Source organism: Schistocerca piceifrons, chromosome 2, assembly GCF_021461385.2.
Source record: "Schistocerca piceifrons isolate TAMUIC-IGC-003096 chromosome 2, iqSchPice1.1, whole genome shotgun sequence".
In the NCBI taxonomy this organism is placed as follows: Eukaryota; Metazoa; Arthropoda; class Insecta; order Orthoptera; family Acrididae; genus Schistocerca; species Schistocerca piceifrons.
The window spans coordinates 344,660,068-344,675,604 of record NC_060139.1 but is presented as its reverse complement, the minus strand read 5'-3'; the positions used below and the strand labels follow the sequence as shown (position 1 = coordinate 344,675,604).

General features: G+C 39.9%; 1 protein-coding gene across 3 annotated transcripts in view; it reads right to left on the bottom strand.

Annotated features, from left to right (window-relative positions):
- LOC124775037 (probable multidrug resistance-associated protein lethal(2)03659) overlaps positions 1 to 15,537 on the bottom strand; it is a 462,866-nt gene that overhangs the window by 111,221 nt on the left and 336,108 nt on the right. For all 3 annotated transcript variants that reach the window (XM_047249814.1, XM_047249815.1, XM_047249813.1), the window contains exon 17: positions 3,790 to 3,940. In XM_047249814.1, the coding sequence (XP_047105770.1) occupies positions 3,790 to 3,940 (151 nt within the window). The remainder of the gene's footprint in view (positions 1 to 3,789; positions 3,941 to 15,537) is intronic.

Sequence of the window (15,537 nt, the reverse complement as noted above, 5' to 3'; positions counted from 1 at the left end):
TTAACTACACTCCTGGAAATGGAAAAAAGAACACATTGACACCGGTGTGTCAGACCCACCATACTTGCTCCGGGCACTGCGAGAGGGCTGTACAAGCAATGATCAGACGCACGGCACAGCGGACACACCAGGAACCGCGGTGTTGGCCGTCGAATGGCGCTAGCTGCGCAGCATTTGTGCACCGCCGCCGTCAGTGTCAGCCAGTTTGCCGTGGCATACGGAGCTCCATCGCAGTCTTTAACACTGGTAGCATGCCGCGACAGCGTGGACGTGAACCGTATGTGCAGTTGACGGACTTTGAGCGAGGGCGTATAGTGGGCATGCGGGAGGCCGGGTGGACGTACAGCCGAATTGCTCAACACGTGGGGCGTGAGGTCTCCACAGTACATCGATGTTGTCGCCAGTGGTCGGTGGAAGGTGCACGTGCCCGTCGACCTGGGATCGGACCGCAGCGACGCACGGATGCACGCCAAGACTGTAGGATCCTACGCAGTGCCGTAGGGGACCGCACCGCCACTTCCCAGCAAATTAGGGACGATGTTGCTCCTGAGGTATCGGCGAGGACCATTCGCAACCGTCTCCATGAAGCTGGGCTACGGTCCCGCACACCGTTAGGCCGTCTTCCGCTCACGCCCCAACATCGTGCAGCCCGCCTCCAGTGGTGTCGCGACAGGCGTGAATGGAGGGACGAATGGAGACGTGTCGTCTTCAGCGATGAGAGTCGCTTCTGCCTTGGTGCCAATGATGGTCGTATGCGTGTTTGGCACCGTGCAGGTGAACGCCACAATCAGGACTGCATACGACCGAGGCACACAGGGCCAACACCCGGCATCATGGTGTGGGGAGCGATCTCCTACACTGGCCGTACACCACTGGTGATCGTCGAGGGGACACTGAATAGTGCACGGTACATCCAAACCGTCATCGAACCTATCGTTCTACCATTCCTAGACCGGCAAGGGAACTTGCTGTTCCAACAGGACAATGCACGTCCGCATGTATCCCGTGCCACCTAACGTGCTCTAGAAGGTGTAAGTCAACTACCCTGGCCAGCAAGATCTCCGGATCTGTCCCCCATTGAGCATGTTTGGGACTGGATGAAGCGTCGTCTCACGCGGTCTGCACGTCCAGCACGAACGCTGGTCCAACTGAGGCGCCAGGTGGAAATGGCATGGCAAGCCCTTCCACAGGACTACATCCAGCATCTCTACGATCGTCTCCATGGGAGAATAGCAGCCTGCATTGCTGCGAAAGGTGGATATTCACTGTACTGGTGCCGACATTGTGCATGCTCTGTTGCCTGTGTCTATGTGCCTGTGGTTCTGTCAGTGTGATCATGTGATGTATCTGACCCCAGGAATGTGTAAATAAAGTTTCCCCTTCCTGGGACAATGAATTCATGGTGTTCTTATTTCAATTTCCAGGAGTGTAGATTCAAAGAGATTAGAAAAGACTGATATGGTGAAACAATGGAAGATAGAAAGTCACACTGGGAAACATGCAGGAGCAACATGTATGCAAAGAAAAGGCGACATTCATCCAGCAGTGGATGTCTAATGATGATGATTCTTCAAGATTTCTTTTTGGAAATTCTTTCTTTAATTTTTCTATGCAATGTACAGTTGTTCCAATGTTCAACTGATCCTTGCCATTTCTCATAAATAATTTTTCAATGTATCAAGTAATTTGCTAACAGCCTTGCCACAGTGGTGACACCAGTTCCTGTCAGATCACTGAAGTTATTTTCTATCAGGTTTAGCTAGCACTTGGATGAGTTACCATCCGGGTCTGCCAAGCACTGTTGGCAAGTGGGGTGTACTCGGCACTTGTGAGGCCAATTGAGGAGCTCCTTGATATAGAAGTAGCAGCTCTGGTCACAAAAACTGACAACCACTGGGAGAGCAGTGTGCTGACCACATGTACCTCCATACCCATATCCAGTTACACCTATCAGCTGAGGACGACACAGCAGTCAGGCCTTCCAAGGTCTGTTTGGACAGAGAGAGCATCCAGTAAATTATCCTTTACATTCTTGCATTGTTCCTAATTTTTTAATGGTGTTGTATCTAAAGTACTATTCCTTAATCACTTTGCCTGTATCTCATCTTTACTATCTTCAAGTTCCTTTTTAATATGCCTAATTTATGAATTGGTGCCAATAATGGGCATGTTGAGAGCATTTGCTAAGATATTCAGATGCATCAAATTACCAGTGGGTCACTGTCTGGTTAGATAAAAGTTGACCTGCTTTTGATTGCCATCACAGTTGTTCTTATTAACCTGTAACTTAATTTTCCTCTTGCTGTACTATGTACTAATACAAAGAAACCATGCTGGTAACAAGTATGCAACTCCTGTTTGGGGGCTATATATTCCTACAGTTTTCAAATAGTTCTCCAGAAGCACTGTTGTAATCATCCATAGTTATGATATTGGCCTCAATGCTGTCTTAATGGTGTACAGGTTTGTCTATAACATTATAAAAATTACTGGATTATCCAGCATCATTATCTATAGCTGGGAAATGAACTAGCAAAATAAATACAACTATTAAAATAATATTTATTTTTATGTACATTGAATTAATACAGGTACAAATAAACAAAACACATCACAATCATTTTTCTGTCTCTATGGTTATGTTGTCTTTACCACATTCTCCTTATGAGTTACTGCAATGACCGCCACTACATGTCATAGCCAGATATGAGAAGCAAGACAGTCTGAGCAGTGGCAGCACTGTGACTGACCTGCCAAAGAGATTAGCAACAACAGCACTAGCCACACCATGCTGCGAAAAGTCATCGGCTGGCCACACAGTCCAAATTCGATATTTTTGGTTGATGCCAAACCATCAAGACCTGGAAGTGAATCTTGCCTTTGGCCACTATCATGCTCTTGCAAGTGCAAACACTACACATGACCTTACTTAAATAAGTATGTTGGCCATTACAACCAGTTCATCTCACTTCTTTGTGCTACACTGTTACCCACCCCAATGATCAAGAATTACAACTAGGCTCCAAATTTTGGCGTAGCATTTTAGTATATTATATTGATCACTGTTTACGCTTGGCCAGACTAACTGGACACTGTTTATCAGAAAGGATCTTTGCTTGTGATATGTATTTGTATTTTCATAGTGCATGTAATAAATGTGTGTTAGTGACTGAGTTGTGTTCTTTCAGTCATAACAATTGTCTTCACAGCCTGCCAGAGTAAAAGAAATTCTGTTTACCAAATTTACTGAGCTAATTCATGATTCAAACAAAAGCTTTACCAAAATAGAAAATTTGTGTTTTTAATTATCCTTGATGGACTGTTTTGCAAACTCAATATTGCAAAGCTGACTAAAAGCACGAGAAATAATTCCAAATTGCAGTTGGCATACAGTACTAGTTTACCATACCAGATCTGCATCCAACCATATTTCATAACGCAACAAAAATTATCATTTATTTCTATTCCTTTCTTTCTTTCTTCCTTCTTTTTTTAAATAACTAAATAAGTAAAATTTAAAAAATAGCAGTTGAGTTGCTTTGTATTCATTAATAATTTCTCGTCATTTCCTCTAATAGTAAATCAGAACCAGTTGATCCCTTCATGTAACTTGACAAATATTTCACTATTACCAAAGTTAGTAAATGTGTTGGAACACAAACCCTTACAATAAATCTGCCTTAGACATTTACATTCATGATCATGAACCATGGCAAACAAATAGATTAATGATCCATTCGTTACTCATACCATTTCAAAAATAAATATCACATGCTTTAAAGTACTCACTTATTGATTCAAGGCGTTTCAGACTGCGTGAGGCAGAAAGAAATATTTTACGAATCACCCAGAATACTCCAATCAATACTACAGTTGGTATCAGTGTCCAAAAATTAATCACAGCAACTGTGATAACTGTTCCTAGAAGCAAAAGGATGATCTGAAAGAACCACAACATCATGAGTATGCAATAACGTTACTTGGAGGTTTACATATAATGTTCTAGGTTTTACTATGATTCAAATATCACATAAGTACTGCAAGAAAATAAATATTATTTTCTATTGATTTCTCAAGCCAAACAAAACGGAAAATTTATTCACTTAGTGTTGCATCATCACGTACATTTTTGGGTTGAACATCAATCAATTCTAAAATCAAGCAATCTAAAACTGATTGCACCATTTCTTCACCATCATCCCATCCTTCTACTGTGCTTGGGTCTTTTATCATAGATTTTTCTTAGTGTCAAGCTTTGATTCATGCACAGAAGATGATCATGTCATTCCTTTCTGTACCACTGGATCTTTTTTGCTATTCCTAGAACATGGAGCCCCTGTTTTCTCACACTGTTTCTCATATTACCTTCTAATATGTGTCCTGCCTAAGGCCTCAGAAGTCTTGTTTCTGTTGATTCAATTCACTATAATTATTTTATCATTAAACTATGTGCTTTGGATCAACAGATCAGTAATGATATGGTCATAGTATAATTAAATTAAAGTACTGTCTATTTGCTGGTCTATTCAGGGGCATTCTCTTAATCATACATAAAATGTGTAAGTACCTTTGTAGTTTCTTTTCAGGATCATTATCATAAGCATAAGAGATACCAAAGCCCAAGTAGTCAAATATATGGACTTGCCCTAATAGTATTTGATAACCCAAAACATTTGCATATGTGGCAATTCACAACTGGGCCACAGTGTCGTGTCATTGTATCTGTGTGTATTTATGTGCTCTCAAGTAGAATGTAAGTTCATATATGAGCAACTACTGTCTAACGTGATTTTTGAAGTTTTCCCAGTGTAATCAGTATTCCATGAAGTTTCATGATTGCAGCCAGGTGATAGTGACATCTAGCCAAGCTATTTCTGCTGACAACCATTCTGTCATCTTTCGGTGATTGTTTCACACTGGAGATTGCTAGCACTTGTCATTAAGGCTACAGAAAGACATGGTGTGGAGAGTCATGTGCAAAGGTTACCATTGCATGAGCACCCTCTGTTGCATTTAACACTCTCTTTGAATATGGCTCCATTTGTTGTGAGCAGGTGCATGCATAATGATGATTCTACATTCACACTCTCTGTTGGAATGCATGGCTGTGGAGTCAGGATTCAGGTGTCAGCAGGATAAAGTTAACTGTTTTTACACATCTCACAAGGCATAAAATGTTTTCTTTCGGAAAGAAATCACTGACCCATGCTTTGTCCAGTTGAAAGCTCCCGTCACTATTGATAAGATCTTCCACCAAATATATATCCACGGATTCCTTAATAATTGCATTCCACAAGAATCTTGTCGGAGCCAAGATTTCCATGGCAGGATAATACATTGATTGTCCTGAGGATATACAATGCTCAGCTGTGTCTGGATCACTGTGCTGCAAAGGTGAGTGGGTGAACATTTGCAACACACTTTTCAAGTACTTTGAGTGTTGACTGGCCAACATAAGGTTTGTGACACAGTCTACTGCGATCCCAAATCATATTTTACTGAACCAAGTAGTACGTAGGTCTTAGTAGGTGGCTGTAAGATTACTTAAATATGATGTTTCTTTAGGATTCTGCCAAATTTAAACAAAACATTGCTGACCTATTTGAGGAACACCTTGGACTTGAACAGGTCCTTCTCCTCTTGATCTCGTGAGTGATCACATTTCTTCCACATTAAAGCTGTGTTGATCTGATGTGGACAGTATCCATTAGCTTTGAAGAACACAGAGTGTATGTTTTCCATCTCCTTTGCCAAGGCTGTTTCTATCAGATGCAACATGTGCTTGGTACACTTCCATTGTATATTGGATAGTCTCATGGACTGAATTCAGCTGCTGAAACAATTGTGACAGCTCTTGTTCACTATCCATTAGCTTTGAAGAACACAGAGTGTATGTTTTCCATCTCCTTTGCCGAGGCTGTTTCTATCAGATGCAATATGTGCTTGGTACACCAAAGTTTGGATACCCATTGTCTGAGAAGTATGGTAGCAGCAAGATGCCTGCAAATACAGGTGCATATGAGTGGGCTTACAGTAAACAATAAGCCCCAATGACCCATCCACTTTGTGACTAACTAAGATGTCATAAAATGGTGCCACCTTTTTCCACTTCCATTGTATATTGGATAGTCTCATGGACTGAATTCAGCTGCTGAAACAATTGTGACAGCTCTTGTTTGCTATGGAGCCACACTACAAAAGTATCATCAACATATCACCAGAATACTTTTGGTTTAAGTTCTGCTGAATTGTGTCCCCTCTCTTCAAAGTCCTTCATAAGAATGTTTGCTACCAGAGGGGAGAGAGGATTATCTATGGCAACACTGTCAATTAACTTAAAACATTCTGCACTGAATAAACAGTAAGCTGAGGAATGACACAATGAAACATTGCTGTAGTATTGGTTTTGAACTTGCTGCTAATGAGTGACTATGAATCCATGAGAGGGGCCCTAATTAATAATGAAAAGACATTAAAACATACCAATAAGTCTGATTCAGTGAGCAGTAGTGATTCCAGTCTGTTAATAAAGGCAGCAGAGCTGCAAACACGATGAGAGTATTTTCCCAAAGAAGGTCTCAGTATGAAGCAAGCTGTCTAGCAAAATCATGTGTAGTGTACTGGTACTGCTCACAACAGGATGAAATGGTAGACCTTTCTCATGAAGTTTTAGAAGACCATTTAATCTTGGTGGAAGAGGACTTTATGGTCTTAATATTTTTGCAACTTCCTGCAGAAAAGATGAAGATTTAACGCTAATGTTTTTCTTTTTACTCCCCTGTAAGGTCTTTATCATTCTTCCAGTAAGTTATTTCTCTAAGCAGGCTCTGACTTTTCTGGCCAAAGGTCTCACATGGCAACAGTACAGTGACATTTCTCTTATCCACTGGAAAGACTACTTTTCTTGTAGCTTCTGTAGCATGGCCCTTTTCATAGAAGAAATATTACTCTTATGAGGTGGAACCCTCGTAGGTGTGTAGCATGTTTCACATCTCATTTGTTCTAATGTGTCACTGGAAAGAGCTCAAACAGTTCCCTGTACCCAAATAGAGGCAATAAAATCAGATAAAGGCAAGTTTCTAGCTTTTCCCAAACACTGACAGTGTGACACTGTTGACTTCTTGTGGTGACACTGCTGACAGATAGGGACCTTTCATAATCATCTTGAAGAAGATTCCTTTTTATGGACGCAGTCCAACTCTGCCATGGTAACACTGTAACACTGTCAACCCATTCGCAGGAATGGGAGATTGGCTGCAATCTCCATGAGTAGACAAAACATTTCTTTTGAAGTAGCATCCGGTTCTCGGTGAGTAAAGCAAATCCTCTACTTCATCAGTGATAGGCTTGTCTTACAGGCTATGAACTTGGCAGCATTAGTCTTGATATGTATCACTCTGGCAAACATTGGAATGAGGCCATGGCACTTGATGCCAAAAAGGCAAAGAACTTAACCATCTCACTCATTTATAATATAACATGTCCAACCTCCGAATGTGTGATGCCATCTCCTCTCCAAAGATGATTCTTTAAGTTTTCCCAACATAATGAGTATTTCATGATGATTCAGATAGCAGTCATATAATGTTCACATCTTGCAACGTATTTTGGCTGACAACCAGTCAGCCATCTTCAAGTGAGTGTTTTACATGGGGGACACCTAGTGCAAGTCACTAAGTTCATAGCAAAAACTTGTGCGGAGGTGCATGTACAAAGATTACTGCTGCATGAACATCCTCTGTTGAGTTTAGCACCTTCTTCAAATATTGCTCCATATGTGGCATGCAGGTGCGTTCTAATTGTGATTCTGCATGCATACCCTCTGTCAGAATGTGTGCTCACGAAGTTAAAGTTCAGATGCCAACAAAATAAAGTTAAGGGCACTAAACTTCTCACTGGGCATAAAATGTTTTCTGAAGCTGGTACAATTAAGAAAACTTCCTGCCAAATGTATTTCCATAGATTTCTTAATAACTGAATACCAGAAGGATCTAATTGGGAGCAAGATGGATTAATCAGCTGTGGTCATTGACACATTCAACTTTACTATCACAAATAGATTCAAACTACAGCCCAATCCTCAATAAAACTTATGCATCAACCACCCAACATTAATAACAAATTTAGTAAGGTTCAATTTTATTTATTTTACACGTTCAACTGCTTTGCATATAGTAGATTTCCTACATTTCCTCATCCTATTTTTAAAAAAGAGAAAGGATGTGGAGAAAGTTCATGTGTCAAGAATTTTTCAAAATTAACATCAGATTAACATTCCAGAAGATTGGAAAAGGGCACAGGTCATCCCCATTTTCAAGAAGGGACGTTGAACAGATGTGCAGTACTATAGACCTATATCTCTAACGTCGATCAGTTGTAGAATTTTGGAACACGTATTATGTTTGAATATAATGACTTTTCTGGAGACTAGAAATCTACTTTGTAGGAATCAGCATGGGTTTCATAAAAGACAATCGTGTGAAACCCAGCTCATGCTATTCGTCCACGAGACTCAGAGGGCCATAGACACGGGTTCCCAGGTAGATGCTGTTTTTCTTGACTTCTGCAAGATGTTTGATACAGTTCCCCACAGTCATTTAATGAACAAAGTAAGAGCATATGGTCTATCAGACCAATTGTGTGATTGGATTGAAGAGTTCCTAGATAACAGAACGCAGCATGTCATTCTCAATGGAGAGAAGTCTTCCGAAGTAAGAGTGATTTCAGGTGTGCCACAGGGGAGTGTCGTAGGACCGTTGCTATTCACAATATATATAAATGACCTTGTGGATAAAATCAGAAGTTCACTGAGGCTTTTTACAGATGATGCTGTAGTATATCGAGAGGTTGTAACAATGGAAAATTGTACTGAAATGCAGGAGGATCTCCAGCAAATTGACGAATGGTGCAGGGAATGGCAATTGAATCTCAATGTAGACAACTGTAATGTGCTGTGAATACATAGAAAGAAATATCCTCTATCATTTAGCTACAATATAGCAGGTCAGCAACTGGAAGCAGTTAATTCCACAAATTATCAGGGAGTAGGCATTAGGAGTGATTTAAAATGGAATGACCATATAAAATTAATCGTCAGTAAATGAGGTGCCAGACTGAGATTTATTGGAAGAACCCTAAGGAAACGCAGTCCAAAAACAAAGGAAGTAGGTTATAGTACACTTGTTCACCCACTGCTTGAATACTGCTCACTGGTGTGGGATCCGTACCAGATAGGGTTGATAGAAGAGATAGAGAAGATCCAACGGAGAGCAGTGCGCTTCATTACAGGATCATTTAGTAATTGCAAAAGCGTTCCAGAGATGATAGATAAACTCCAGTGGAAGACTCTGCAAGAGAGACACTCAGTAGCTCGGTACGGGCTTTTGTTGAAGTTTCAAGAACATACCTTCACCGAGGAGTCAAGCAGTATATTGCTCCCTCCTACAAATATCTCGTGAAGAGACCATGAGGTTAAAATAAGAGAGATTAGAGCCCACACAGAGGCATACTGACAATCTTTCTTTCCAAAAACAATACGAGACTGGAATATAAGGGAGAACCGATAGAGGTACTCAAAGCACACTCCGCCACACACTGCCAGGTGGCTTGCGGAGTATGGTTGTAGATGTAGATGTAGAAGTAGATTATTTTTCTGTGCTGACCATTTGGAATATGCAAAATTTTTGGTAACATTTTCGGGCAGCAGCAGTCTTGTAATCTATATAAAATCACTGAAAAAACAGCATAGATCACAATGGTACTTTATTAAAATGACCGGTTTCAGCCTATACTTAGGCCATCTTCAGACAGCACCATCAGTTGAAGCTGACAATGCATACAACAGCCAGTTGACCTCAGTCAGGTTGATTGGAACCAATCTATCCCATATCTTTATGCAAGTACTCATAACAGTAAGGACATGAATTCCATTGCTCATTCTGAATTTTACATTTTGGAAACCATCATACAAGAGGGTATTTAAAAAAAAACTTCCAAATGAAAGGTTTGATTGACAGTCTGACCTGGGGGAACAAACTCTGAATGAACTACACCCTTGGCATCAAAAAAGCATATCAGCATTGTTTTGATGTTTTATCTGACTTGACAACCTTTTTTTGGATGGGATGACAATGATGTTTTCCATTGGTTTGACTGTTGCTTTGTTTCTGGATTGTAACCATAGCACCAGGACTCATCACCAGTAATGACCTTTGACAGAAAATCTGGACCAGTTTCAAGCTGTTATTTCAAAGCATTACATGTTTCAACTTGATCTTACTCTTGATTGTCAGTCAGAACCTGAGGTACAAACTTGGCTGCAACCCTTTTCATTCACAAACATTTAGAAGTGACTTCATGCCTTGTGTCCATTTTGAAACTACACTTTCACATACCCCACTACCATGATTGAAACCACTTATAATTTTCATTATCATTCTCAGTAACTGCTTTATGTTCATTTCACTCCATGAATCAAACCATACTTTCTCACTTCATTGAATCATGCATCCTCATTAGATGATGATGATGATGATGATGATAGAAATGAGAGATAAATATTCCTCAGCAACCACAATGTCATGCTATACATATTTTGTAAGTAGAAGTCACTAACATACAAAAAGTGGGCACTGACATTAAAATATATTTTGGGCAGTTTCAAGATGGAGGTGCCAATTACAGATTCTCTCAGCTTAAATGGACTTTTTTTATGATGGTATCATTGGAAACTGTGTTGCACACTTTTGTCTAAATTCCTTCACAGATTATTTTTGATGTGCCTCAGGTACACATGGCCATTACTATTCACTCTCTTTCCTCTAAACCTGTGATGGGGAGTGGATCATTAACTATTCTGGGTACAATAGTATGTCCCAAACTTTGAGCTCTGACTAGTCTTGAATAAACGTGACTTGACATGAAATCATGGCATAAATCATGCTGAACAGTTTCATCAGGCCATACCCTTACATTACAAATTCTATTGCTTCTATGAAGACATTAGGAGATGAAGTCTACCAAGTCACATTATAACACTTGAAACTTTGATGGTATTTATGTTAACCTCATAGAATATCTCTGGCCTTCAGATGCAATGATTGATCAGATGTTATTCAACAAGTTTTCTGACAAAAATCTGCATTCTTTTCAACTGCAAATAATAAAGATGAGAACAGGGTGTTACAGTTAGTAGGAGAAGTGATTATAAATGGCTGGTAACCTATAAGGATTATTTCTTAATCAAGATCTTTGGCAACTGTCTACTTGAATTCATTCCCCCCTGGAATACCCAACATGTCTTTGTTTTGACAGTGAAGTCACAAGAAGTCACATGGAAGGAATAAGTGCTTCAGAAGATGGATGATCTTGTATCTTAATCACAGCTAGCCCCACCTAACTGCTTCACCCAGAAGATTTTGACTGAACAGCACTGTAATTACCCTGGTGCTAGAGATAAATCTTTTAGTTGGTGGAAATTTTGGTCTTGGACAGTCATACATTTGAGCTAATACAAACAATACCTCCCATAAGGTAAAGAGTGTTGTGCCATCAACTGTCCATCTTTTAAAATCCAACTTCCTGACAGATGAAAGCTGTGTGCCTGACTGAGACTCAAACTCAGGCCCTTTGCCTGTGTCTGTATATGTGTGGATGGATATGTGTGTGTGTGCGAGTGTATACCCGTCCTTTTTTCCCCCTAAGGTAAGTCTTTCCGCTCCCGGGATTGGAATGACTCCTTACCCTCTCCCTTAAAAGCCACATCCTTTCGTCTTTCCCTCTCCTTCCCTCTTTCCTGATGACGCAACAGTTTGTTGCGAAAGCTTGAATTTTTTGTGTATGTTTGTGTGTCTGTCGACCTGCCAGCACTTTCATTTGGTAAGTCACATCATCTTTGTTTTTAGATATATATTTCCTACGTGGAATGTTTCCCTCTATTATATATATATATATATATATATATATATATAAAAACAAAGATGAGGTGACCTACCGAACGAAAGCGCTGGCAGGTCATGCTTGTGTCTGTATGTGTGGATGGATATGTGCGTGTGTATACCTGTCCTTTTTTCCCCCTAAGGTAAGTCTTTCCGCTCCCGGGATTGGAATGACTCCTTACCCTCTCCCTTAAAACCCACTTCCTTTCGTCTTCCCCTCTCCTTCCCTCTTTCCTGATGAGGCAACAGTTTGTTGCGAAAGCTTGAATTTTGTGTGTATGTTTGTGTTTGTTTGTGTGTCTATCGACCTGCCAGCGCTTTCGTTCGGTAAGTCACCTCATCTTTGTTTTTATATATAATTTTTCCCACGTGGAATGTTTCCTTCTATTTTATATATATATATATATATATATATATATATATATATATATATATATATATATATATCCTGGGATTGGAATGACTCCTTACCCTCTCCCTTAAAACCCACTTCCTTTCGTCTTCCCCTCTCCTTCCCTCTTTCCTGATGAGGCAACAGTTTGTTGCGAAAGCTTGAATTTTGTGTGTATGTTTGTGTTTGTTTGTGTGTCTATCGACCTGCCAGCGCTTTCGTTCGGTAAGTCACCTCATCTTTATTTTTATATATAATTTTTCCCACGTGGAATGTTTCCATATATATATATATATATATATATATGGTTATAATAGAGGGAAACATTCCACATATCTAAAAACAAAGATGATGTGACTTACCAAAAGAAAGTGCTGGCAGGTCGACAGACACACAAACAAACACAAACATACACACAAAATTCAAGCTTTCGTAACAAACTGTTGCCTCATCAGGAAAGATGGAAGGAGAGGGAAAGACGAAAGAATGTGGCTTTTAAGGGAGAGGGTAAGGAGTCATTCCAATCCCGGGAGCGGAAAGACTTACCTTAGGGGGAAAAAAGGATGAGTATACACTCGCACACACACACATATCCATCCACACACATACAGACACAAGCAGACATATTTAAAGACCAATATGTCTGCTTGTGTCTGTATGTGTGTGGATGGATATGTGTGTGTGTGCGAGTGTATACTCGTCCTTTTTTCCCCCTAAGGTAAGTCTTTCCGCTCCCGGGATTGGAATGACTCCTTACCCTCTCCCTTAAAACCCACATCCTTTAGTCTTTCCCTCTCCTTCCCTCTTTCCTGATGAGGCAACAGTTTGTTGCGAAAGCTTGAATTTTGTGTGTATGTTTGTGTTTGTTTGTGTGTCTGTCGACCTGCCAGCACTTTCATTTGGTAAGTCACATCATCTTTTTATATTATATATATATATATATATATATATATATATATATATATATATATATATATATATATATATATATATATATATATATATATATATATATATATATATATATATATAAAAAAACTGACATGCATCATCAATACATTTTCGGAAAAGACAAAGAAAAAAAGAAAACACCATATTACTGAAAGAACCTGTTTCTTTTCCCTCTACACTCTGTTGACTAGTTTAAAGTTTTTTATGCAAAAAAGTTGCAGTATCTACTGCTGTTGTATGGAACAACTTGAGCATGTATTATCGATCACTGAACCTCATAACTGAATTTCTCAGATAATCTCAGCACATTTGCTTACTATCATTTTTCTGAATACTGTGCATGCAATTGGTTTTGATGATACAGGAACTGTGGTGTTAGTGCCAGTCCACACAGAAAATAATTTGTTCTGTACTTGAAGGCAGGTACAGATACAGGTAACTAGATATGTCTGATTTGACAAATCATCAATGTTTGTGATTTCATCACTGATGGCTGATAATTGACCCCAAAGTATCACTTTTAAATGATGAATTTGTAGAATGGCATGCAACACACAAATACATGCAATATCATATGTATTAATCAATAATTAACATAAATATCGCACAGCTTTTTTGTATATAGACTATAAAAATAACTTTATTGGGAGAAATTTCCCATTCTGTGCGTTATGTTGTTGACAGAGAACACATCCTGCTGTTGAGAACAGTCTTCCAGAAGCTAATGTAGCTATACGTTACAGATACTTGAGTGCAGTTTTGTATGGCTTTGAATACGTAGTACCGACAATGTGATTCTGTATTTCTAATGGATCTTGTTGAAGATCTAGAAGGACCTTTCAGATGACTGCTGAAACGTGATGGTAAGTTCATTTCTGTTCCAATTTGAAAACTCTTCTTTTCTTGTGCTATTTTTGTAATGTTCATTCCCCAAATAAAATTTTGGCTTTCCTGTAATGTATCAATGTGTTGCCTGTCCTCATTGATGGTTACTGTAACAACTATAGCAAATCCTTGAAGCTTCTAATTACCTTTGAAGATGCTATAGCATCTTGGAAGTTTATGTTGTTGAATCCATGCTTGAGCAACATTGATGTATCTGGCCTGTTAACATATTCAGTTGGTAGTAAGTGCTTTTTTTATTTCTGTTATGATTTTATTTTTCACATTCTGTCCTGGAATGTGTACTGGTTGTATGCCACATATTTTGATATTCAACATATACAGCCCAGTAACATTAATGTGACCACCAACTATGTTCGATGTAATGTCCAACAACTGCCCACAGACGGAAGGTGGCAGCACTAGCAGTAGACAGTATATAAAGTGTATCAGGGGACTGTAAAACAATGTAGTCATTGTCATAATGCAGAAACAGAGTGATTTATTTAATGCCCAAAAGAGCATGATCATTAACTTTTGGGGCAAGAGTGGAAGCAGTTCTGAAATGGCCAGGTTTTGAAACAGTTATGGTTAAAGTATACCGTGAATGGCAAATGGTGCTATCCAAAACTGGTGCTGAGGCAACTGTGCACCACAAGCCATAGATCACAGAGGTGAACAATGGCTGCGGAGATGTGTGAGGGTGAATAGATGTGCAACTGTTGGGCAACGGACCACCCATATGAAACAAGGGGCTACCAACAATGTCTCTTCAATGACCATTCAGTGAATGTTACTGTGTATGGCCCTCCACAGTGGTTCCCTGGTTCACACACCCATGATGACTGCTTTCCATCAGTGATGAAGACTGGAATTTGCACACAAACACTGCAACTGGATGTCCACCGAGTACCGACGGGTGATCATACAGATGACCATTGGCATGTATGATGTGAAACGTCAGAAAGCAAACACCTTGCAGCAGTCACTGGAAGGCTCTAGGGCAGATGAATGTTTCTGTGGTATTCTCTGCATGATGTCATCATTCTGGAGAGCACAATGGATCAACACAAATATGTATATATGCTTCGGGACCACATCCACCCTTACATGCAGTTTGTTTTCCTCAGCACGGTAGCATCTGCCAGCAACACAATGCAATGTCTCACACATTTCGCAGCATATGTGCATGGTTAAAAGAGAACCAGAATGGGTTTACTGTACTCCCCTTGGCCACCAAACCCACCAGCTTTAAACCCAATCAAGACTCTGTGGGACCACAACAATTATGCTGTTCATGCACTGGATCCTCAACCGACAAAACCTAGCACAGCTGCCCATAGCGCTGTTATCTGCATGGCTCCACATCCCTGTTGG